Source organism: Scardinius erythrophthalmus, assembly GCF_964197995.2.
Source record: "Scardinius erythrophthalmus genome assembly, chromosome: 23".
NCBI lineage: Eukaryota > Metazoa > Chordata > Actinopteri > Cypriniformes > Leuciscidae > Scardinius > Scardinius erythrophthalmus.
This window is the reverse complement of record NC_138243.1, coordinates 9,596,969-9,619,497: the sequence shown is the minus strand read 5'-3', so window position 1 is coordinate 9,619,497 and position 22,529 is coordinate 9,596,969. Positions and strand designations below refer to the sequence as shown.

Genomic DNA, 22,529 nt, shown 5'->3' with positions numbered 1-22,529 from the left:
CTTGTAGTCTTGCTTTGAAATACCTTTGAAATCACACCAGTTTAAAATAAAATATCCACTTACTGCGTCAATGGATGTTTAACATAGTAACAAAGTATTTTACTTTCCAAGTATTTCATCAAGTATTTCTATTTTGGGAAACTTTCACTTTACTTCTTTCCAAAGCATAATATCATTTTTTTTTCTCTACTACATTTCATAAAAACAAATTGTTCAACATTATTTCGAGCTGAAGAAATTGCAACGCAAGAGAGATGACCGATTTGTGAACAAGTCATCAAGTTATGCATTATCATGGTTAGACATGGCTCTCAAAAGTGTGGGAGAAAAAAATATTTTACAAAAGAAAACTTGTAAATTGAATTTTTTTTCAGCATTAATCTGTCCATTTTTAATTTTTGTTTATAAAGATGCAAAAACTTAGTTTTTTTATATTTCTGTTTAGTTTTATTTTTTATAAATTTTAGTACTTCCAATTAAAGGGTTAGTTCACCCAAAACTGAAATTTCTGTCATTAATTACTCACCCTCATGTCATTGAACAGTGTCGGCCAGTAATGAGCCGGCGTTCTGATGTACAGTAGAACCAGGAAGCGCTGCACTGTGTTTACTATGCGAACAGCATCAGAGACTGACATGGAAGAGAACAAATTATTGAATAAAGTCTTTATTTTTGGGGGGTTTTGCACACAAAAAAGTATTCTTGTCACTTTTAAGGTTAAACCACTGGAGTCACATGGACTATTTTAACAATGTCTACCTTTTTGGGCCTTGAAAGTGGTAATAACGTAGCTCTCTATGGCTGATTCAGAAACCTCTTGGATTTCATCAAAATTATCTTCATTTGTGTTCCTAAGATGATTTATATATATATATATTCAATTTCAGCTTTATTTCAATTAACAAAAACAAATTTTTAATAGTTTAGTTTTAGTTAACAATAACAACACTGTTTTGGAAAGACATCTATACATAATGTCATCATTCTTGGGTGAACTCTGCCTTTAGATGAGATTTTAAATGATTGGATTTGTTTTCCAAAGAGTGTACTTGTTGAAAACCAAAGCCATTTATTTTTGTCAAAGTTGTGTTCCTCTACTGTCATCATCTTATACTAACATCATTACAAGGGGTATTACATAAAGACTTTCCATGGAGAAGCTACTGGGTGGTTTGATTCTAGGGAAATAAAGGCTTTCTTGAGCACGCCGCTGGAAAATACGGCCCCGGAACGCTGAGCTGGGGGAAGACCACATATTCCATGGATAAATAAATGGCCAGAGTTTTTTTTTTTGAGAGAGATGACATCACATTTGAGTCAGCACAGACATTTAGACATCAGACAGACAGAGAGTGTCTGGGGACCACCCAAACTGTCCATGTTTGGTAGCACCACCTGAACTGTGTGTGTGTGTGTGTGTGTGTGTGTGTGTGTGTGTGTGTGCGTGCGTGCGTGCGTGCGTGCGTGCGTGCGTGCGTGCGTGCGTGCGTGCGTGCGTGCGTGCGTGCGTGCGTGCGTGCGTGCGTGCGTGTGTGTGTTTTGCTTCTCCAGGTGGGCATCGTGTCGTACGGGGATGATGTCGGCCATGTCTTCAATCTCAGCCAGTTCAGTAACACTGCAGACCTTGTTACTGAAGCCGGCAATATACCTCAAAGAACCGGCCACAAAACCATGACCGCTCTCGGCATTGATATAGCAAGGTGCTGCGCTTACCGTTCAGTCCTAAAGTCTGAGGCCACAGTGAAAATATGATTCAAAATCTACTTTTATAGTTGGAAGTTAGCTAAAAAATTTAAGTTTTATAATAAACTGTGTGCTGAATAACAAAAGGGGAACTAAGAAATACAAATTCATGTTTAATACAAGTTGTTACGCTGATAATATAATTTGTAATGAAAACAGTTGTATTAAATCATGTTAATTAAAAGCAATTTTCACTGGTTAGTCTCAGACTTTTTGGACCCTGATGTATTTCAGAAAAATCATCTAATACTAATAATCATTATGTTTAATCACATAATCACATGTTTTCTAAAGGAAAGAGGCCTTTACAGCGGAGAGAGGAGCAAGACCAGGGGTCAAAAAAGTCATGGTGATCGTCACAGATGGGGAGTCACATGACCAATACGACTTGAAACGTGTCATTAATGAGTGTGAAAAAGATGGTATTGAGAGGTTTGCCATTGCTGTAAGTACATTCATCCATGTATAATAATAAAAAACAAATAACAAAAACTGTGCTGCATGAATTAAGTGGTTTCAGTAGGAAAAAATAGAACCAATAGAGTAGACTGTTAGTAGACTTTAATGTAATAATGTGGCACGTAATTGTTCTTTCATAGGTCCTTGGCGACTATAATCGGCAGAATAAAACCACTGAAGAGGTGAAGAAGTTTATTGACGAAATTGAATCCCTTGCTAGCGAGCTCAGAAGCGATCATTTCTTCAATGTGTCTGATGAACTTGCTTTAGTGACCATCGTCGATGCCTTAGGAAGCAAGATCTTTGCCTTGGAGGGTAATGTACCTAATGCATCACGATACTTTTTTTTTTAGATCCCTAACCTTAAGTACTGGAACATACGATTTTCACATGGTAGATGATGAATCCGGTAAAGCTAAGACTCCTGCTAAGACTAGTCTTAAAGTTTAGTCAACTATTTTTTTTCTTCAAGACTGGTTAATCTTTTTAAAGTCAGTTTCATAAAAAGGAATCTGTTTTGAATCTGAAAAGTAAGAATGCTTAGCCCTAACTAACTGCTAGTTTTTTTGTTTTTTTTTTAAATAGTCAAATTCTAGTTATATAGTCTAATTATGAAAATGAAAATGTTTTTTTGTAATGTTAAATGTTGTATTAACCACAACTTTCTTCATTAAATCTGTGTAAAAAAAATTAAAATGGCCTTTATATCTAACAGCCACATCTGGGAATCACACCTCCTCCTTTGAGATGGAAATGTCTCAGTCTGGATTCAGCGCTCACACGTCTAAAGTAAGTGTTCAAACAGTCTGCCCTCGTGAACCTGGTGATATAGATCAGATTACATCAGATGCAGTTGTCTCATTTACCTCGTTCTGACATCCTGCTGCTGGAGTCTCACGCGTAACGACAGAGGAAACACGCATACGTCTCAGTGTTTAGCTATGAATCAGAAAGGGAAGAGCTCTCTGAGTGTGTCAGTGTGTCACATCCTTTCTCAATTTTACTGAGACGACAGTGTTACTTTAGTAAGACATTTTCAAATGCATTGCTAGGAAATCTCTAAACACATTGGGCCTCAGTCATAAAATGTGAACTGAACAAATTGTGTGTAAATTGTTTGTAGAAACATTTTTATATACTGTAAATGATCTCATTCAGGTTTGCATATTGAATGGGAAAGGTTATTTCTTTGAAAATGCAAAAATGGAGGTTGGGGTAAGGCAATTACAATGTGATTGGGGCAAAATGTTTGAGGCTTTAAAAGCAGAAATGTGAAGCTGATCATTTTATTCTGAATTCTTCAGTTTAAACGTCTGTATTATTTGAGCTGTAAAGCTGTTTAAATCATAATTTTTACAGTCATTTTAGGCAATGCATTGTCATGGATTTTAATATTTATGAATTGGCTTCATTCACCTCCATTCTCATTGTCTCATTCTCGTGTCTCACTGTAACCCAGATTTATCTTCTTTTTTTTAATTTTTTTTATAATAGAGGGACAAGTGGAAATGCTGTGGATTTAGTGATGTTCTGTGACGTTCTGTCATTTACTCACCCTCATGTCGTTCCAAACCCATAAGACTTTCATCATTCTCAAATCACAAATCAAGATATTTTTAATAAAATCTGAGAGATTTCTATCTCTCCATTGAAAGTCTATTCCAACAAAACTTTGAAGCTTCAAGTTCATAAAGACATTGTACAAGATATCCATATGAATGGAGTGGTTTAAACCAAGTCTTTTGAAGAGGCATGATTGATTTATATGATGAACACATTTAATTTTGGCTTTTATTCACATATAAATTTTGATCAACACGCATATGTAGAGCTGATCAAATATCGTAAGCTGAAGCTCAAACGTGCTTGCTTGACTTACATATTGATCTTGTCATATTCCTGTAATATATGTCTTTCTGACAGGCAGGTGTCATGCTGGGAGCCGTGGGTGCTTTCGACTGGAATGGGACTGTAGTGATGCAAGTTGGGAACGAGTTTGTCGTTCCAAAAAAAAACACCTTCCACGACCCTAAGGTGCAGAGGTACGAAGGCATGGCGGGATACGTAGGTAAGAAATCAACATTTAACCAATTCTTTTGGGTCTTTTGCCACTTTTATTGATAGTAAGAGTAGAGAGTGGAGAGAAAATGATTGTTTGAGATTGTGTCCCATCCCTGGAAACAACAGCTTAGACTTGGCTTTGTCATAGCATTGGTAACTAGCTACACTTCTGAACTTCATACCTAGTTAAGGCATGTTAAGTGTTAGGCCAAGGCCATGAATGATTATACTTTTTGGGTACCAATAGTCAACCATAAAAATGCTTTATGTGCATATCAGGGATGTTAAATGCTTCATAATATTCATCTCAGAGAGGCAGGGACGCTTATTATAGAAGACAGTATTGTGGTAGTCTAAACACATTGTCACAATCTTCTGCCATCCCATAAACACTCACACGGTAAGTGCAAATGCTCACACGCTCTGCACATCCCCTTTTAAGGATGTCGCTCCAGAGTGAAACAATGAAATGGCTCTGCCTGATAAACGTGTTTGGAGAACGAGCTGCGTGGAAGAGCCGTTTCGCAAATGCTGATTTGAGGAAAAAGATTTACAATCAGTCACGTTGGTTTATTCTAACATTACTCCCAACGATGTCTGTGTCTTCGGTTATGAAACCGTTTATGATTTCAGCCCCAGCTGTTTCATATTAAGCATGCAGACTGCTGTAAATTGTTTTAGAGATTGGGTTAGTTATGTGGTAGTAAAGGTTGCAGTGTGGTTTTGCTTGCAGGTTATGATGTGCAGTCAGCGTACACACCCAATGGAGTGCTGTGCATCACAGGAGCACCACGGTTTAACCACAGCGGGCGTGTCATGGTGTACCGCTTCGACGGAGAAAATTTCACCATAACACAGACGTTGAATGGAGAGCAGGTAAATATTCATTATCAAATCTCAAGCAATTTTGGGTGGATCTCTCAAAAATAGATGACACTTCACCCCTAAATCAAAAGGAAATAAAGAAATTAAATGTTATAAATAAATAAATGCAAAATTAATTTTAAAACCCCAACATCAAAATAAAATAGACATTTAAAAAATAAACTTTATAAGGAAATATTTTAAAACACATTCTTATAACATTTCTACGGAGCCCCTGAGGGGACCTTTGCAAAAAAAAAAAAATATACAGACTTTCGCGTATGCACAGGAAAACTATTGCGTGCTCACGAGAAACTTTCGCGTGCGCACAAGAAAACTATCGCGTGCTCATGCGTTACAATTTCCAGTTTGTGTTATAGTGTCATTACTACAAATGTGGGAAAAGGGATGAGATGAGAGTGTATGGATACAGTTGGATGCATAAAAGCCACTAGAAGACAAGCCTGCAACCTTCAGCCAAAAAAAGGAAAGTAAAAGTTCGCCCCAAGCGAACTGGAGCCTATCGCGAATCGGCTGCATGTTTCCACAGACTTGAAGAACATTGACTTGACGTAACACTACTATGTGTTGTTAACCTGTCTTTAACCAGTCTAATAAACATTGCAAATCTGGTGTTTGTGCAGGAAGTGTGGCACTTCTGTTTTGCTGTACACCGTTCCAGGAGTGATTCTGGCGGTACTCTCATCTGTCCTTTTCGTAGAAAAACTGAAACATTGATTCACTCGCTCTCTCGCACACTGGGTTCAAGACCAGTACGTTTTTAGGGCTGGAGTTGAACCGATCCTTCTGGCCCGGGAACCCCCTTCCCTGCAGTGGAAATGCTTGGAACTGTTCGAGAATGGACAAAGGCTGGGAAACCGCACCGGAACTGTGTCGCTGGAAGGGGTATCAGGGAAGCTTGTTATACAGCATCCTTTAAGAACACCTGTGAGGACCTGGAGGGATGGCTGAAAGAAGGTGATCAGTCAGGTCTTCCCAGAAGATTTAAAACGTGGATTTACCAACATAGGATTCTACCAAGGATCCCATGATGGCCAACACCCCATTATGGCCAATGCCTCTCTATGAGTCCTGATCTCCACCATTTCAGATCTGGAGAGGAGAATTAGTTGTGACTTGAGGGGATGGATAGGTCTGCTGAGGAGCTTAAGTAGCATCGCTACTTAATCGCATTAAATCCATTGAGTTGGAATTCAATAAAAGGGAGGTGTTGCAGCTCAGAGAATCAAGTGACCCAAAATCTCCATGGCAGAAGTAGCAGTTAAGACCTACAGGAAAAGGAGAGAAGAGGTGCCAGTGAAGTAGGCAGAGTCACAGCTACACCATGGAGTCTTGGTGGGAACAGTGGTCAGAGGAAGGGCTGGGTTTGGAACCGTTGCAACACCCCATTATGACAAGGCTCAGGTAAAGACACAGAGGCAACTAGTCCAGAATGAGGTGAGAACAGTTGCTGAGGAGGAGTGGTCCAGCAGAACAATAGGAATGAGACAGCAAGTTGCCTGGACTAGTTGGGAACAAGCTTTTGAGAGAAAGATTTAATGGACAGACCTGTAGCGGCCAGAGCCACACCACATCAGGTTCCTGGGCCAGGCGGTCTATCATGTTCTTCCCAGCCCATCCAACCTGCACCACTGGAGCCTATCAGCAGCCTACTCCTTTTGCCAGAGAAAGGGGATACTAGAGCATATCCTCAGCTGCTGCTGCTTCTGCTGCTCAAAGGCCCTGGTGGATGGCCAGTACCACTGGCAGCATGACCAAGTGTTCAAGACCCTTGCAGAAAGCATCAGTAGCACCATCATCAGCTCCCAGAGGCCAAAGCTCTCAAAGAAAACCATCAGCTTCATTAGAGCAGGAGAAAATCCAAGGACAACACCTTTAAAGCAGCTGCAGGGCTTCTCAATATAGCGCAGGGCTGGCGGCTGACAGTGGACTTGGGTCAGAACTCAGGTTCCCTCAGCATGTTGCCAAGAACACCCTTAGACCTGACATCATTCTGGTGTCAGAGTCAATGAAGAATATTGTCATGCTGAAGCTTACAGTGCAACATGGAGGACGTGACTGACACACACAAGGACGGGGAGCAATGTGCTTACTTTTAAGGCTTTGAAGGACAGGAAAATTTTCAAAATTTCACATTTCACCCCTAAATTAAAAATAAATGTTATAAAGAAATTATATTCTATTTTATTTTACAAGAAAATCAATAGAAAAAACTCTTTTGAGTGTGTTGTCATTACCATTGTAGATGGACATTGTACCTCAGTAGATTTTCATTACTGCAATTTAGTAATAGTGTTACAGTAAAAAATTACTTTTGATTTTTGTTTAAATTATGTTATAGATACAAAGTTGTGTCATGAAACTTTAGATGGGGCAGGCTTATTGGTCCTGTTCTCTGTACAGATCTCATTGTTATCTACAGGGCACAGGTGATTGGTTCCTGCTGCATCAGTAGCCAATGAGCTCGCTGCTCAACTTTCAAATAATTGGGTAGCATTTGCCTAAGCATTTCAGTGCGCTTTCAGCTCCTTCCCCAGCTCCATCTGTACAGATCTGCTATGGGTAATTCATGTACGCTACATTGTACAGCAGCAGCATGTCTTACTTGCTCACATCAGTGTGTTGTGTATGTATTGGCAGTAGCAAGTCCCGTATTGGCTCTGCTGCAACAGCAATAACCAACAGCACAGCAGCAATAAAAGCAGCAGCAGCGTAGCAGATCTATTCCGCCAAGACCAAATATATCAACATTGTCATATCCATTACCATGCCAATACACTCCGAGAGTTGTCATGACAGAAATATATATATGATATGAAGTATATTTCTGTTTCATATTGTGATTCATCTTTTTGTGTTTAAATTGCAGTTTCATTCTCAATGGTATTTGTTTTTTTCTGTCATGCTTTTCTTAGATCGGCTCGTATTTCGGCAGCGTCCTCCAGACGCATGACATTGACCGTGACAATTACACTGACATCCTTCTGGTCGGAGCTCCCATGTATATGGGTCCAGAGAGAGACGAACAAGGTCAAGTCTACGTCTACAAACTCAATGAGGTGTGTGTGTCTTTAATCTGTGTGTGATATGCCTCATTCCACATACTGAAAACATGTGTAGGGGAGTGTAGTGCCTTCATTCCAGCCCGGGAGCATGTGGTAGCTGTAAATTTGGATCTGTCTTCAGGGAGTGTGTGTTGCGTTGGTGTTCAGCCTGAAATAAGTAGTCCCAGAGCAGGGGAAGGGTTGGAATGAGAGCTTGGCATCATGGGAATGGAAATCGAATGAAACTGTAATATCTCCAGCAAAATACCAGCCTCTGTGGAGCACCTGCTCTCGAGAGCTTCCAAATAATGATGTAAATGGAGCAATTTCTATCGGTTTTGCCCGTTGGTCAGTGTTTCTTTGTGAAGCATTTTAGTGTTACATGGCAGCACTGTATAGAGCCCACATATATCATTTGTTTTGCTTTGTTTTTTCTCCAAATCACTGAATTTACAGACTTTTATTTGCATATTGAATTGCCATTTGTCCTTTCTTTCCTGTTTAACTCCATCTGTTTAATCATCTTTATAACAATTTTATATGTTCTTGAAATTTCCATTGGAACCTACATTTCTTTTTACCTATATCTTCAACCACGAGACTGTAGGCCACACTGAGAGCTGCAGTATCTCAGGCATTTACTCTGTGTCTGATTGTTACCCTCAGGATGGGCTGTTTGAGCATGAGATGACGCTGAAGCCGGTCAATCAGACCTGTTGTACTGCTAACTCTCGGAGCAACTGTAAGATCTTCAGCAAGAACGAGCCCTGCGGCTCACGCTTCGGCACTGCAATCGCTGCCGTTCCTGACCTCAACCTGGACGGCTTTAATGACATAGTGATCGGATCGCCTTTGGAGAACGACCACAGAGGGGCGGTGTATATTTACCACGGTTCAAAGAAATCAATAAAAGAGAAGTATGTTCAGGTAAGGAATCTTGACAGCATATCATCAAGTGGTCTTTAACATTTTGGTGGTAAGAAAGACAGACCCCCTTTTTAACATGTGTACAGTAACATTAATATTTAATGTTTACATTGTATTTGTGATAAACTGCAGAGCTATTCAAATATTAATTATTGATGTACAGAGTCACTTGTATATCCTTTCACCCATTCTTCAAACTACTTGTGTCATGCGGGGTTGCAGGGATGCTGGAGCCTATATACTTGTACATTATATTTTAACTTTACTTGATACATTTAAATAAGTTTGGGCAATGAAACATGTAGCTAAACTGAGCTTTTTTTTACTTTAGCTGGGATAGAAGTGAAATTTATATGAATGTAAATGTTTATATTAATATAATAAAAATTGTATTCTTGGTTAATTCATATAATGCAGTATTTATTGTATTAATATAAAATGTATTAATAAAATATTGTATTTCTGTTTCATTCATATAATGAAGTAATTATTACATACATTTATATAAACTTTAATAATAAAATAAATATTGTGTTTGTTAGTAAGGTGCAGACAGACAGATGATGATCGGGAATAAAGTTCAAATGCAGAGTTTAATAACAATTCAACTGGTAATACATACATAGAAGCAAACGCAAATGTAGACCGGACAAATGAGAACTGAAACAGAGTAACTTATTTACAGATGGTAATGGTGTGAACACAGCTGAAACAAATGACAAATATTTGGTAACCATGACTACAAACAAGAAGCAGGAACTATACAAAGGAAGACAGGAACTAATGAATACTTACTAAAAATCCTAGAAAGTTAAACTAAGAACAAACATAACTATCCCTGACTGTGTTATTGTTAAATGCCATCTTTATAAAATGAATGTTAGTAATATAATGACTATAATAATAAAATAAATATGGTATTTGTGTTTGTTTGTGTTTAGCGAATTGCTGCTGGAGGAGATGGAGAGAGCATGAAGTTCTTTGGCCAATCAATTCACGGCATCATGGATTTGAATGGTGATGGCATCATTGACGTCACTATCGGAGGAATAGGAGGGGCCGCACTTTACTGGTGAGTGTGTTTGACTTAAAGTGTCATTTTTATATGAGTGAATCTATTCTGTAGTGCAACATTTTAAATTCCCACTAATGTCTGGATCTAAAAAAGCCATGGGTATGAAACATGAACTCGCTACCCTCTGTCTTCCTGGTTCCCATCCACAGCAGCTGTCTCAAATCTGGACCTGAGCCTAAACATCCCACATTGTAGAGGCTTGTCCGTCAGGGGTTATGTCCCTCCGCTATGACCCATTTCTGTTGGGCTCCGAATCTGTGTGAGAGTGCCTCCGAGCACGAAATAAACTCTTGGCAGCATTTCCTTTCTTAGATCCCCCTGTAGAGATCACAGATTCCAGAGTGGCCACAAAATGACCCCAAATGCTGAGACTCTACGACTATAGAGCAAAGCCATGGAGTCTAGTGACCTCTGCCATCTTCACTCCCCAAGCTGCACCTCCCAGCCTTTTAGGAGCTCTCCGTTCGCCTGTAATTGACCACATATGATATTTTTGGAGACCATCTGAAGTGTTTAGTTGGACTGAAATCAGTCTATGATCTACGAACCAGCTGTTGTTGTACGGAATGAAATGACACACCTAGTAATCCCCCAAATGCTGCTCCATTCACACAAACATCGTGTTGAATTTGTTTCATCCAGGTCTCGGGATGTTGCAGAGCTTCATGCCGATATGACCTTCGACCCAAGCAAGATCAATCTGCAGCAGACCTGTCAGGTCCACGGGAGGACCACAGTATGTGTGAAGACCATTGTGTGTTTCAGATATCGAATGAAGTCTGACAAAGACACAATCACAGGAACTCGTGAGTCACTGATGCTCTTTCTTTATGTTTTGTCAATCAAGTCTTTAATGTTCTGTGTTTTTAAATGCCGTTTCCCTCCAGTCATCAGGTACAATTTAACGCTGGACTCGCTGAGAGCGATTGCCAGAGGGCGGTTTAACGAAACGGAGGACAGGAGATTGCAGAAGACCGAGTTGATCGTTAAGGAGCTTTGCAGAGAACACATCTTCTACACGTCGGCAAGTAAATCAGTTTTTCATAACAAGTATAGACCTTAGTTATGTTAGATGCCATATTGAATTTAACTCTTACAGTCTTTTCAATGCAATGCACTGTTTAAAGGTTCTGGATCACATCATTTTAAAACTGTTTCATGGAGTTTCACGCACTGTATTCTGTCCCTCACAGCCTTGTTTTCATTCCTGTCAAAACTTAAATATGACTGAGGTCTGTTAGGGCTGCACAAACTTCTGTCTTGTGATTTTTAGTTTATCTTTGTGTACATTATATGGTGTTTGTGTGCATGTATTTTTATAAAGAAGCGGCGCTACTAACTTAACTACAGTATTCAGATGCACGACAGTTGCGCTGCTTAATTATGGCAAAAACCATTAGGGTAAAATTGAAATTAAAAATCGCACTGCTCTGCATGACAATAACTTAATAGTGTAGCTTTTCCAGTAACAAGTTACTTTTTCAAATAAGTAACAATGTAGCGCATAAAAAAGTCAAGCAAATAAGGCGATAATCAAAGTAGATGTTTATAGATGTAAAAGATGTTTATAGTTATATTAGTTGTTTATTTATTTCAAATGATATTAATGCATACAATTACTTGAATAGACATTTTCTGTGATGAATTTTGAATTTGAATTTTGATATTTTTCAGGGGTGTGAAGTGAAAAATGTCAGGTTGGTGCAACCGTCCTGATGTCATAATGAAGAAAAAATACCTCATTATCACAATCTTTAATTATTATTATTATTATTTCTTTTTGGCATAATCTTTAATTATTATTTATTTGAAAAGAAAAAGCATTGAATTACGGAAGAGGCCATGGATTGCAAGATTTTTCTATCTTGTTTTCTTGTGATCATGACTTAATTTTCTCGTGATCTCGACATACAAAAGTTGTTTTCTCGTGATCACGACTTAATTTCTATGTATGATCTTGACATAAAAACGTTTTCTCACGACGTCACGTGTATCGCGATTCGCGAGAAAATCTCACTCCTTCTGAATGTTGTGTAGCCTATATCATGGTGTAGCCTATGTGCGAGCTGGCGTCTTTGATTTTGGATGTGGAAGTCGTCAATCACTGATAGACATAGAGCTATTTCATTTTGAGTGAGCCCGTTATCAAAGTAAAAGCGAATGCGATCATCCATGATGCTGCTTTTTTCTGCTTATTCTTACTGTTCTTGCCAACTATGCAAAAAAAAAAAAAAAAGTCTTGATCACGAGAAAACAACTTTTGTTATGTCGAGATCACGAGAAAATTAAGTTGTGATAATGAGAAAACAACTTTTGTTATGTCGAGATCACGAGAAAATTAAGTCGTGATCAGAAGAAAACAACATTGAAAAAAATTATAATCCATGGCCTCTTAGGGCTTCCGTATTGAATAATTGTTGTTAAAATATTATAAACTTTTTAAAAACGTTGTCCGTCATGCGGTGCTACCAACGGAAAAAAACACAAAACAGGAAATGATATCATTGGTCAATAAGCCTCTTACAGTACCAGATAATTCGACATTTTCAGTGTATAAGATGTATTAAATATGTTCAAATGTCGTCTTGAATGTAATGTGTTTTGCTTTGAATAAACGTATCTGCCAAATCTATAAATGTAAAGCAGTGGTAGCTTGCGACGCAGACTGCACACTCCCTTCCTTGTGTGCAGACTGGCTTCTTATAAAACCAGCCCCCGTTCTTCTCTGAAACCATTAACTGTGTATCTGTTTGCTTCTAATCTAGCTTATGTTACGTTTAACGTCTCCCAGTAGATAAAGAGCATAAAACTAAGCGTTTGAAAGTAGAGGACTTGAGTTTAATAAAAGCCAGAGGTTCTCTGATCAAAGGCCCGAGTCACTCCCAGCCTCCGTTGAGAGACTACAGCACGTCCGCTTCAGTGCATACTTGTCCTCTGAGCTCTAGAGGAAGTATGCTATCCGAAAAGAGCGTGCTGTAAGAGGCGACGCCCCCTTGTGTTAATGATGGACGACTGCAATACTGCATGATCAATATCAGAATATGACCTACAAACCAATAATACAGAGTTGATAATAGGCTGTTAGTGAATTTGATACCATTTCTGAGTTGTCTGACTGACGTTAAGCTGAAAAAATGTGCAACATCCTTTATTATCCCCCACAGGATAAACTGGATTTCAGAGACCCCATTATGGTCACGCTGGAATTCGGTTTAGTGGATGAAGACAAGGGTCCAGTCCTAGATGGGGAATTACCGACGTCACTCAACAAGACTGTAAGATCTCATTCTCATTCCTTTTGCCGAATCTGATCTGAGGTTTATACGTGTAGGTCAGAGAGTGTAACATTCACTGCTCCAGTAACCACTCCACTTAAAACACTCATTAAAAGAAGGAGTGAATGTGGGTGGCAGCTGTAAGTTAGTCTAATGAAGTCTCTCTAATTTTACAAGCGCTGAGAGATTTTCTCCATGTTTGCTCTCTCACACGCAGTTATAATGAGATTTTGATTAACAGAAACAGGGATGGGCTGGCATAGACTTTTCCCAATGGCTAAATTTATTTGATGACTTGATTATAAAAACATACTGTACATTTTTTTGTTTGTGTGTTTAGTATAATCAGAATATGAATATGAATCTGAATATGAATCTGCACAATTTAATAGTGAGATTTGTACTTTTCAACTACTTGTACATTAGATGCTGTTGATGTTTTTTGTTGTAATTTAGTTGCTTTTTTTATAAGAAAACTGTCCAGTGTGATATTATAAAGACAATGTTGTTTACACATTAAATATATTTTTATTTATTTTTTTTATTATTCATTTAGAAATCACAAATGAAAACCCAGCACACTGCTTTATTTGCTCCCATGAAACTTTAATAAACTGAAATGTTTCGACCAAATAAGGACCATGTTTGGCTTTAAACAAGTCTCGCGGGAGCAGATACAGCAGTGTGCCTGTTGGTTTAAATTTCTTTGATTTTGACTTTTTTTGACCAATTTTGGATGTGGATTTAATAGTGGTGGGAGATACTAAGCTTTTCAAAGCTTTGAATCAATTGAACCAATTGCTTTGCAAAATGATTCACTGTTTCAAAGAGCTTAAAATGCCACACGCTGGTGAACCCTGCTGAACTCAGCCCAAACATGCAGTAAAACACCTTCTACAAACCAATAGCAAATGTTTGATTCAAGGTGTAATCTATTAAATGCAATTAACAAATCATCCAATACCATTAAATATGAAATGTCTTTGTAATACAGGTATGTCTTATTTTATTAAATTTCTAGGACTTGTTTTGTTTGTTTCATAGAGAGCATGGTTAATCTGACCAATAACTAACTCTTCCTTTTTATTATACAAATGTGTCATTTAATGTCTAAAAATGTATGAAATTGATCAGAGATCAGGAAAAGGTCATATAGACACTGGCTCATGTGTTCACAGAGATTGCCATTGAAATTCGAACCATTGAAATTTAGAAACTTTTCGAAGCAGTTATGACGTAAAGAAGCCTTGTTTAGTGAAATCGCATGACTTCAGGTGTGTTTGACTTGAAGCGGCGCTACGCAGACCGATCGGTGTATGATGACATCAATGTACAGCGAGACCAGACGGCTCCGTATAGCTGCGTTTCCACCGCGGGAACTTTCCCCAGGATCTAGGGACTTTGGGAATTTCCGAGTAAAAATTTGCCCCCCAGAAAGTCCCTTTTTTAAAGTCCAGGAACGTTCGGGGGTGGGACTTGGGCACTGAACATGCTGATTGGTTAAGTTCATGCAGCATTTTCAACCACCATTTTTAAAAATCTGTTGCGGTGCGTGCAGTAAGGGTTGCTTGCTATTCAAGTTTGATGGGCACTCTGAATCAATGGTTCGAAACAAATGATTCGCAAAGGTTTCAAAGCTTCACAAAGCGTGTTTCGAAGGCACCCATCACTAGCGTAGGCTATACTACTTTGAATTGATGCATTTAGAAATAGTCCGAAAACTTTTTTTTTTATGCTAAATAAGATAATCATGATTAATCTCATAAATTCTGAGCAGTCTTTAGAAAGCAGAATGTATTATCAAATTTGGTGAACAAGTGAAAAACTAAAATATTTATATTAAGTGTTAAATATTTAAATACACATGATAACTTTGACAGCTTTAAATGTATTATAAATATATTTTGTGAAATTTTTCTCCAATTTGGAATGGAATCTCCTTGCGGTTCACTAGTTTAACCAGTTTAAAAAAACATTCAGTAGACAATAGTGGGGGATTAAACGTGTTGGGTTGTGATAGGCTGGAATAAGTCCTCTTTTTACTCTCAGTCCATCAGGAATGGGGTTTCTTATATAACTCAATGTTTTATATTATTCTTAACTTTCGGTATCTCTCTGCACACACACTAATTCCCAAGCAGACCGCTTTGCCAGCTCACGAGATAAGATTATCAGGAGGAAGAGCCGCTTTTCCTAGAGACATAACTAGTGTTTGCCAGTGCTAGTCCCTGAAGTTCTGTTGTTCTTGTCCTCCCTTCAGAAAGCACTCAAACAAGAAAACAATTCCTGGCACAAATATTTGCGGGAAACTGCTTGTAATTAAATTACATCGTTGGAAAAGAGTGTAAAACGAAATCTGGCAGGAAAACTATTTAGAAATGTTTTGGCAAACATTGTTTAGCAAACTTAAAGGGATGAAGATGTTTTGAAGTGTGTTTTAGGACCAATCAAGCATGTCAGAATAAATCTTCCTTTATTACTTTACTTTGTATTTTCTTTCGCTCTAGATCGCATTAGTAGACTGCGGGAATGATGACAAGTGTGTTGCTAATCTACACCTCAAAGCCACTGCAAACATCTCAAGGTATTAATAGTAGCATTTTTATTTGATTTTCCTAAAATGTCTTTCTGATTCTTCTGTCTTCAATGTAATTATTGTTGTAGATTGACAATGCAGATATGACAGGACTATGTCATTGCGGCTGTTTTATTCATATTGTAAAATGTTTTCTGGTGTATTCCAATGTATTTTGTCAATTCCTGTCGTCTGCTGCCCCCTTCTGTTGACTTCTGTTGAAAGAATAAATATTCCCTGTCAGGTTGTCCTGTCATTTTCATCAGCCTCAGATTTGTCCACTAGGCATGAAACAGGATAACAGAAGCAAGAGCACTGGATGCAAACTGACTTTGTCTATCTCTTATTTCTGTATATTTATAGTCTCCTCATAAAAAGCAACCAAGAGAAGTTTTATGTCAACATCAACGTCCACAACAGTGGGGACAATGCTTATAACACCAGGGTTACACTGAGCCACACGGAAAATATCAACTATGTGAAAGTTGAGGTAAGTCAACTGTAATGGCATCATGTAAATAACACTTGGTTTTAGAGACTGAAGATCAGTCAGTGCCGGCTGGTCATTTAATTACATTTTTTTTTTTGTGAAAAAAAGTTTTTGTGTGTGTTTTTTGCAGCCTAAAGAGAAGGACTGTGAAACAAATAACACCAGAATAGTATGTGCAGTTGGATATCCTTTCCTTAAAACTGATAAAACGGTGAGATTTGCCTCTGCAATCAAATTGCAATAGCATATTTATATTTCATTCTCTTTACACTGTTCGTTTCAATCCAACAGGAAAACTTCAAAATCCAATTTGAGCCCAATCCGTCTCATATTCGTAAGGACATTGTGATTAATGTTACTGCAACAACGTAAGAATTACGTTTCATGACTGCTCCTTTGAAAGTTACCAATGATATATTATACTGTGTTTGACTCACTTGATAATAGAGAATACGGATATTTTGATGTATAGAATTAATTTTTCACCACAGTGATAGTGAGGGGTCAGACTCAGTGCTGAAAGACTACTTTGTGAGTATTGTCATCCCTGTGAAGCATGAAGCCAACCTGCGATTCATTTCGTAAGTGCCTTATTTAAACCAACCAATCAGCTTTGCCTAAACCAAAACTATTTGTATGGGTTTTTTTTATATTAAAAATCATATTTTGTAAAAAAAAAAAATATATATATATATATATATAAACCAGAAGTACTGGTCAGATTGTCATTTCATGTTTTTATTGTAGTAACAAGTACATGAAGGAGGACCACATCATACTGAAAGAGAAGGTGACAATCCCCAATTTTTTCAACCACACTAGTGTGATCGGAGACGAGGTGAAAATCATCTACACGGTAAGACTCAACACCTCGACCTGGAGTTTGAATCACTTCCTTCAGGCCCTCGAGAGACTATCATGTGGTCAAGAGAAAAAACAAATGAGGAACTGTGAAGGAGAACTATGTCTATGTCATAAGAGTTAATATAAAACATTGGCGTAAACTGTCACCAAGGAGTCATCTTGGAGTCAAATTTTTTTTTTTTTTTTTGGGGGGGTGTGGACATGATTCAGATTCATTTAAACTGGTTTGAGTGTGAATGCTTCGTTGATCCAGAAATTTAGTTTTTACAAACCGATTTGGCTCAGTGCAATTATGAAATCACAAAGGCTGTGATTATAAAATCAGTAAAGCACGGCTCTGTGATCAGTAGTAAACGCTGCTCCTTCTGAAAGCACTGCGAGTCTGAGTCGCTTATAACGTGCATTTGAACAACACACGTCAAACATCTTTCCAAACATGAGAAGCATTTATGAACCAATTGTCTAACAAAAGACATCATTTGATAAAATATGTCGATTAGCATTGAAGTATAAATATACTTTATTATCATGAAAATACCATTGAAGGCTTGTGGAACTCAGACAAACCATATATTGTCATAGTCGTGTTTAGGGTTAGGTCAAATTAGTCATGTTTAATCAATCAAAGCATTTCAATCTTCTGTTTATTCAGCTACAATGATAGTACGATGCCCACAGGTATTTCCTGGAACGATGTGCGTTATCGCACTTCTGCGGGGCATATTTGGAGTGTCTGCGCGAGAGCGGCCTCTGGCTTTCAGATAGAGCATTTACTGCTGATCACAGATCTGCAGTAGCACCTCAATGCAGTACATGAGATCCGGGGGGCGGAGTTGGATCCAGATATAAGGGGTGGAGATTGGTAGGTTTAGGGGTGGGTTTAGGGATTAAGGGGTGGAGATGGGTAGGTTTAGGGGTGGGTTTAGGGATCAGGGGGTGGAGACGGGTAGGTTTAGGTATATGTAAGGTGGGAGGAGTTGGATTTTATCCAACTCCTCCCCGTGGATTTCATGTTCCGCAGTGAGGACCATCTCCAGATCTGTGCTGCACCGACAAGCTGCGCATGAAATTTAATTTCGATTAATCGTGCCGCCCGATTCTGACTGATTTCTGATTGTGTTGAACAGATTGAGAGAGAACTTGAAATGCCGAGTCCTCCACTGCTGCTCACGATAACGTTCCCCTATCAAACGTCTGCAAAAAAAAACTTTCTGCTGTACCTCACAGATCTCACGCACACAGCGGTAGGTGCTCAGATTCCTCAAGTGGCCCTATCTACACGACTGGCTCAGAAATATCACAACTGCCTCATTTTGTTCTTATAGAATATCAGATGTGATGCCAAAAAATGGATTAACCCTTTACTCATCAAGCCTGACAACCCTCATGCAGTGAATCCTAAAAAAGAGTCCTTGAGCATCTATCTTTTGGTAAGCATCGCTTTTCTTATGAATATGTGAATTGGAAATCTTGGGTATCTGATCGCATTTCAAATTTTCTCTGTTTCCCAGAGTTGTAAAGAAGAAAGAAATCCCTGTGAGTCCTTCAGCTGCTCCATCCCTCCTGGAGACTTCAACCAGATCAACACCACTTTCAGAGTGTGGCGACCCACCTTCATCAAAGTACGCTCTTCCGCTTGATTTTTAACTTTTACGTTCTGCTATGTATAATCTGTCAGTATGCTGTAGTAATATACCTTGCCGTCTGAAAAATGTATCATTTATAGGGAGAATTTTCCAGCATTTATATGGGTGTCCATGCCATGCTGGAGAACAAGAACACGGACCTGTTTGTGTTAAATGATAACATCAAGGCCCGAGAGGTATGAAAACAAGCCAGCCCTGGATTCTGCACTTATATCAATATAAGCAGCATTTTACATTAAATTCATGACCATTAAAGGAGAACTCCGGTCAATTTTAACATTGAGCTAATTTTTTTGTACATTTGGAGTGCTGTCAATACAGAGAACAACGACAAAAATCGGTGTTGCCTACACTGAGTTATTCTATTTTTAAAATTTGCACCCTGTTGACTTCAATAGGGCAAGTACTAAACCTGCTTTTAGCCTCTTAACATCCTTGATGTGTCATTACAAGTGCACAGAAAATGTGAGTGATTCCTTCAGAGTGAACACGAGTGAATCTGACTGCAGTAGATGTGAAAGATATGTATAAAAATGATGTTATTTAAGCCAGCGCAAATACCTGTGTTTACATCCTGAAGTCCAAAGTAGTCGATTGCCGAGTTCACGTGCGTGATCATAGGTAACTAAACCTATGCGCGTGAACTCGGCAATCGACTACTTTGGACTTAAACCGAAAACAGGATGTAAACAGGTATTAGCGCTGGCTTAAATAACTTTTTATACATATCTTTCACATCTACTGCAGTCAGATTCACTCGTGTTCACTCTGAAGGAATCACTCACATTTTCTGGGCACTTGTAATGACACATCAAGGATGTTAAGAGGCTAAAAGCAGTTTTAAAACTTGCCCCATTGAAGTCAACAGGGTGCAAATTTTAAAAATAGAATAACTCGGTGTAGGCAACACCGATTTTTGTCGATGTTCTCTGTATTGACAGCACTCCAAATGTACAAAAAAATGAGCTCAATGTTTAAATTGACCGGAGTTCTCCTTTAAGATTAAAAATTGCATCAGGCTCAGTCTATATTTAAAAGTGCTGTAAGGGATTTTTTTTTATACCGCACATAAACTGTTCCTGGTACCAGCCAATTACCTGGGGCCTCATTTATAAACGTTGCGTACGCACAAAAGAAGGCGTACGCCGCTCTCTGCGCAATAATTGGTATTTATAAAAAGCGAACTTGACGGGAAAATGTGCGGTCCTTCACGCAAGGTCTGACCCAGGCGTACGCAGAAAAACGGGTGAAATGAGAAATGGCGACACCGTCGGCAGATGGAAGAAACACGTGAAAGTGTGTGAAACTGTAGACCGTTGTGTAAAACAAATTGCAATACTGCCTCTCATAATAACGTGAAGACTTCACAAAGCAAGTCTTACAATTAACAGCCTACACGAACAGCCGTTTGATCGATCTGCAGTGTAAAACAAACAAAATCAAACGAAGATTACAACAGAAATTCAAATTAACACATATTTGCAAAAAGAAAAGTGAAATATGTTCTGCAATAATACTGGCATGTTATGCAATTCATCCTCATAACACATCTGTAGCTTGTCAGATGCAATCAAATGGATGGAAATAAAATGCCATGATGCCGTCACAATGCGTAATGACGTGAGTGAAGTTACGTTTCTTGGTTTTCCTCTCTGTGTTTGCCATGATTTCGCAATCGATGAATATTAATTCTGGGCGTTTCACGGACTATTTATGGACAACTATGGGCGTGACATGAAGCTGCAAAAGCTGCGCTACATTTAGAATTGATTGTGATTTATTAAGGGAAAACTGCGTAGGACGTGCGTGCGCACGGTTTTATAAATCCGAATATTTCTGTGCGTACGCACGTCCTATGTTTCATCCGTACGCCACTTCTGACGCAAATCCTACGCCAAGTTTTATAAATGAGGCCCCTGATCCTTAAATGTCATGTGAATAATCCACCTGGAATCACCCTAAAATTTTGTCATGACAATGCTGACAAACCCGTCACTAGTCACTGTTCTGAGCTGTAGGCAGCAGGGAGGGAAACCATTAAAAAAAACATTTTAAAAAAAGCTTATTTCGACCCCTCATTCTAGTAAACTGCTCTGGTTACACATGCCCATATCAGTTGTTTAGACATGTCCAAGTCTGAACTGTTTCAGTGTACTGGTGACTCAAGAATTCGAGAGGGAACTGCTATCATTTTACTGCTGTTGACTCGAGAACTACTGCCATCGATTAGATGTTGTTATATTTCCAATAGTTTTTATTTGTTATACTTTATGCTTTTTTTTTTTTTTTAGCAAAAGACATCAAAAACACACATTTTGCCCCGTTTATGAAACCCTTGGCACTCACTTCTCAGCATGTCAGGCTACGGACATGTCCTGTTCTCAGTTCAGTGTGTAAAAACCAGCATCATAGGATCATATACTCATTGTGATTGTTAGGCATGTCAGAAAGTGAGTTTGATTGAGTAACTTGTAGATCTGTGCTGACTCGAGCCTAAGACTGTTTCGGAGAGTTCAGTACAATTTAGTGAAGTGGTTTAACCAGGTCACTAATAAGAACTGGTTCAAAGAACGATTCGTTGGACATCACTACATTACAACCGAAGTCCAGCCCTACATCGTTTTCATTTTTGATAATCCATTTCACTCAGATCTACTTCAAAATTTGGAAGATCTATCACTACTTTTGTTTCATTGCTACTTTAAGGGTGTGTTCACACTTGGCATGTCTGGTGCAAACCAAACAAGCAGGCCGAGACGCTGAAGGGATGAGTCTCACTCCGCTTCCAAACGAACACTGGTGCGGTTCGACTGAAATATGATATCACAAGATGCGACCCTAAAAAAGGACAGAATGCTCAAGCATACCTGTTTTTTTCTCGTCATGTTGCACATCACAGTTCGGTACAGGCATCAGAACCACGTCTCCTCACTGTACTTTGACTCCTTTACAGATCTTATAAGCTCTCCACAAGTTCTTAGCTGGTCAAAATACCATCATATGTAGCTATGCACATATAACGAGAGCATTAGCCCAGACCAAACGAACCAAGCTAACCAAACTACAAGTGTGAACACACCTTAGTCTCTAAAACAAATCAGACACTAATAAAAAATATATATATATTTACAATTTATATGTATTTTGTCAGGTTGTACGGCTACTTTTAAAGGAGAAAGATTCATTTTGCCCTCAGAATGTAGTCACATCTACCATAACTACCATCAGGGGCTAACTAGCTAATTTATCAAAATGGCTGAAATCTCTTACAGCACCTTTAAATTAGAAATTAGTATTCCATGTTAGCTTTTAAAATGTGACTAATGTTACATCTTTACTGCAGGTGAGGATTCAAGTCACCAAAGACATACAAAGCGGAATCCCACTATGGATTATTATCCTCAGTATTCTTATAGGACTTTTAATACTGGCACTTGTTATCTTCGCTTTATGGAAGGTAAGCATCACTATTTTGCTTATGTTAG

At 38.6% G+C, this 22,529-nt stretch overlaps 1 protein-coding gene across 1 annotated transcript in view; it reads left to right on the top strand.

The window, feature by feature from the left end:
• itga1 (integrin, alpha 1) overlaps positions 1 to 22,529 on the top strand; it is a 58,277-nt gene that overhangs the window by 30,677 nt on the left and 5,071 nt on the right. The window contains exons 7-29 of the mRNA XM_081354620.1: positions 1,552 to 1,700; positions 2,038 to 2,188; positions 2,343 to 2,517; positions 2,918 to 2,991; positions 4,126 to 4,270; positions 4,997 to 5,139; positions 8,064 to 8,207; positions 8,859 to 9,119; positions 10,061 to 10,191; positions 10,837 to 11,000; positions 11,082 to 11,218; positions 13,359 to 13,469; positions 15,977 to 16,053; positions 16,408 to 16,534; positions 16,665 to 16,745; positions 16,826 to 16,902; positions 17,026 to 17,115; positions 17,282 to 17,390; positions 18,526 to 18,642; positions 18,724 to 18,828; positions 18,910 to 19,020; positions 19,125 to 19,220; positions 22,388 to 22,501. Of these exons, the coding sequence (XP_081210746.1) occupies positions 1,552 to 1,700; positions 2,038 to 2,188; positions 2,343 to 2,517; positions 2,918 to 2,991; positions 4,126 to 4,270; positions 4,997 to 5,139; positions 8,064 to 8,207; positions 8,859 to 9,119; positions 10,061 to 10,191; positions 10,837 to 11,000; positions 11,082 to 11,218; positions 13,359 to 13,469; positions 15,977 to 16,053; positions 16,408 to 16,534; positions 16,665 to 16,745; positions 16,826 to 16,902; positions 17,026 to 17,115; positions 17,282 to 17,390; positions 18,526 to 18,642; positions 18,724 to 18,828; positions 18,910 to 19,020; positions 19,125 to 19,220; positions 22,388 to 22,501 (2,889 nt within the window). The remainder of the gene's footprint in view (positions 1 to 1,551; positions 1,701 to 2,037; positions 2,189 to 2,342; positions 2,518 to 2,917; positions 2,992 to 4,125; positions 4,271 to 4,996; positions 5,140 to 8,063; positions 8,208 to 8,858; positions 9,120 to 10,060; positions 10,192 to 10,836; positions 11,001 to 11,081; positions 11,219 to 13,358; positions 13,470 to 15,976; positions 16,054 to 16,407; positions 16,535 to 16,664; positions 16,746 to 16,825; positions 16,903 to 17,025; positions 17,116 to 17,281; positions 17,391 to 18,525; positions 18,643 to 18,723; positions 18,829 to 18,909; positions 19,021 to 19,124; positions 19,221 to 22,387; positions 22,502 to 22,529) is intronic.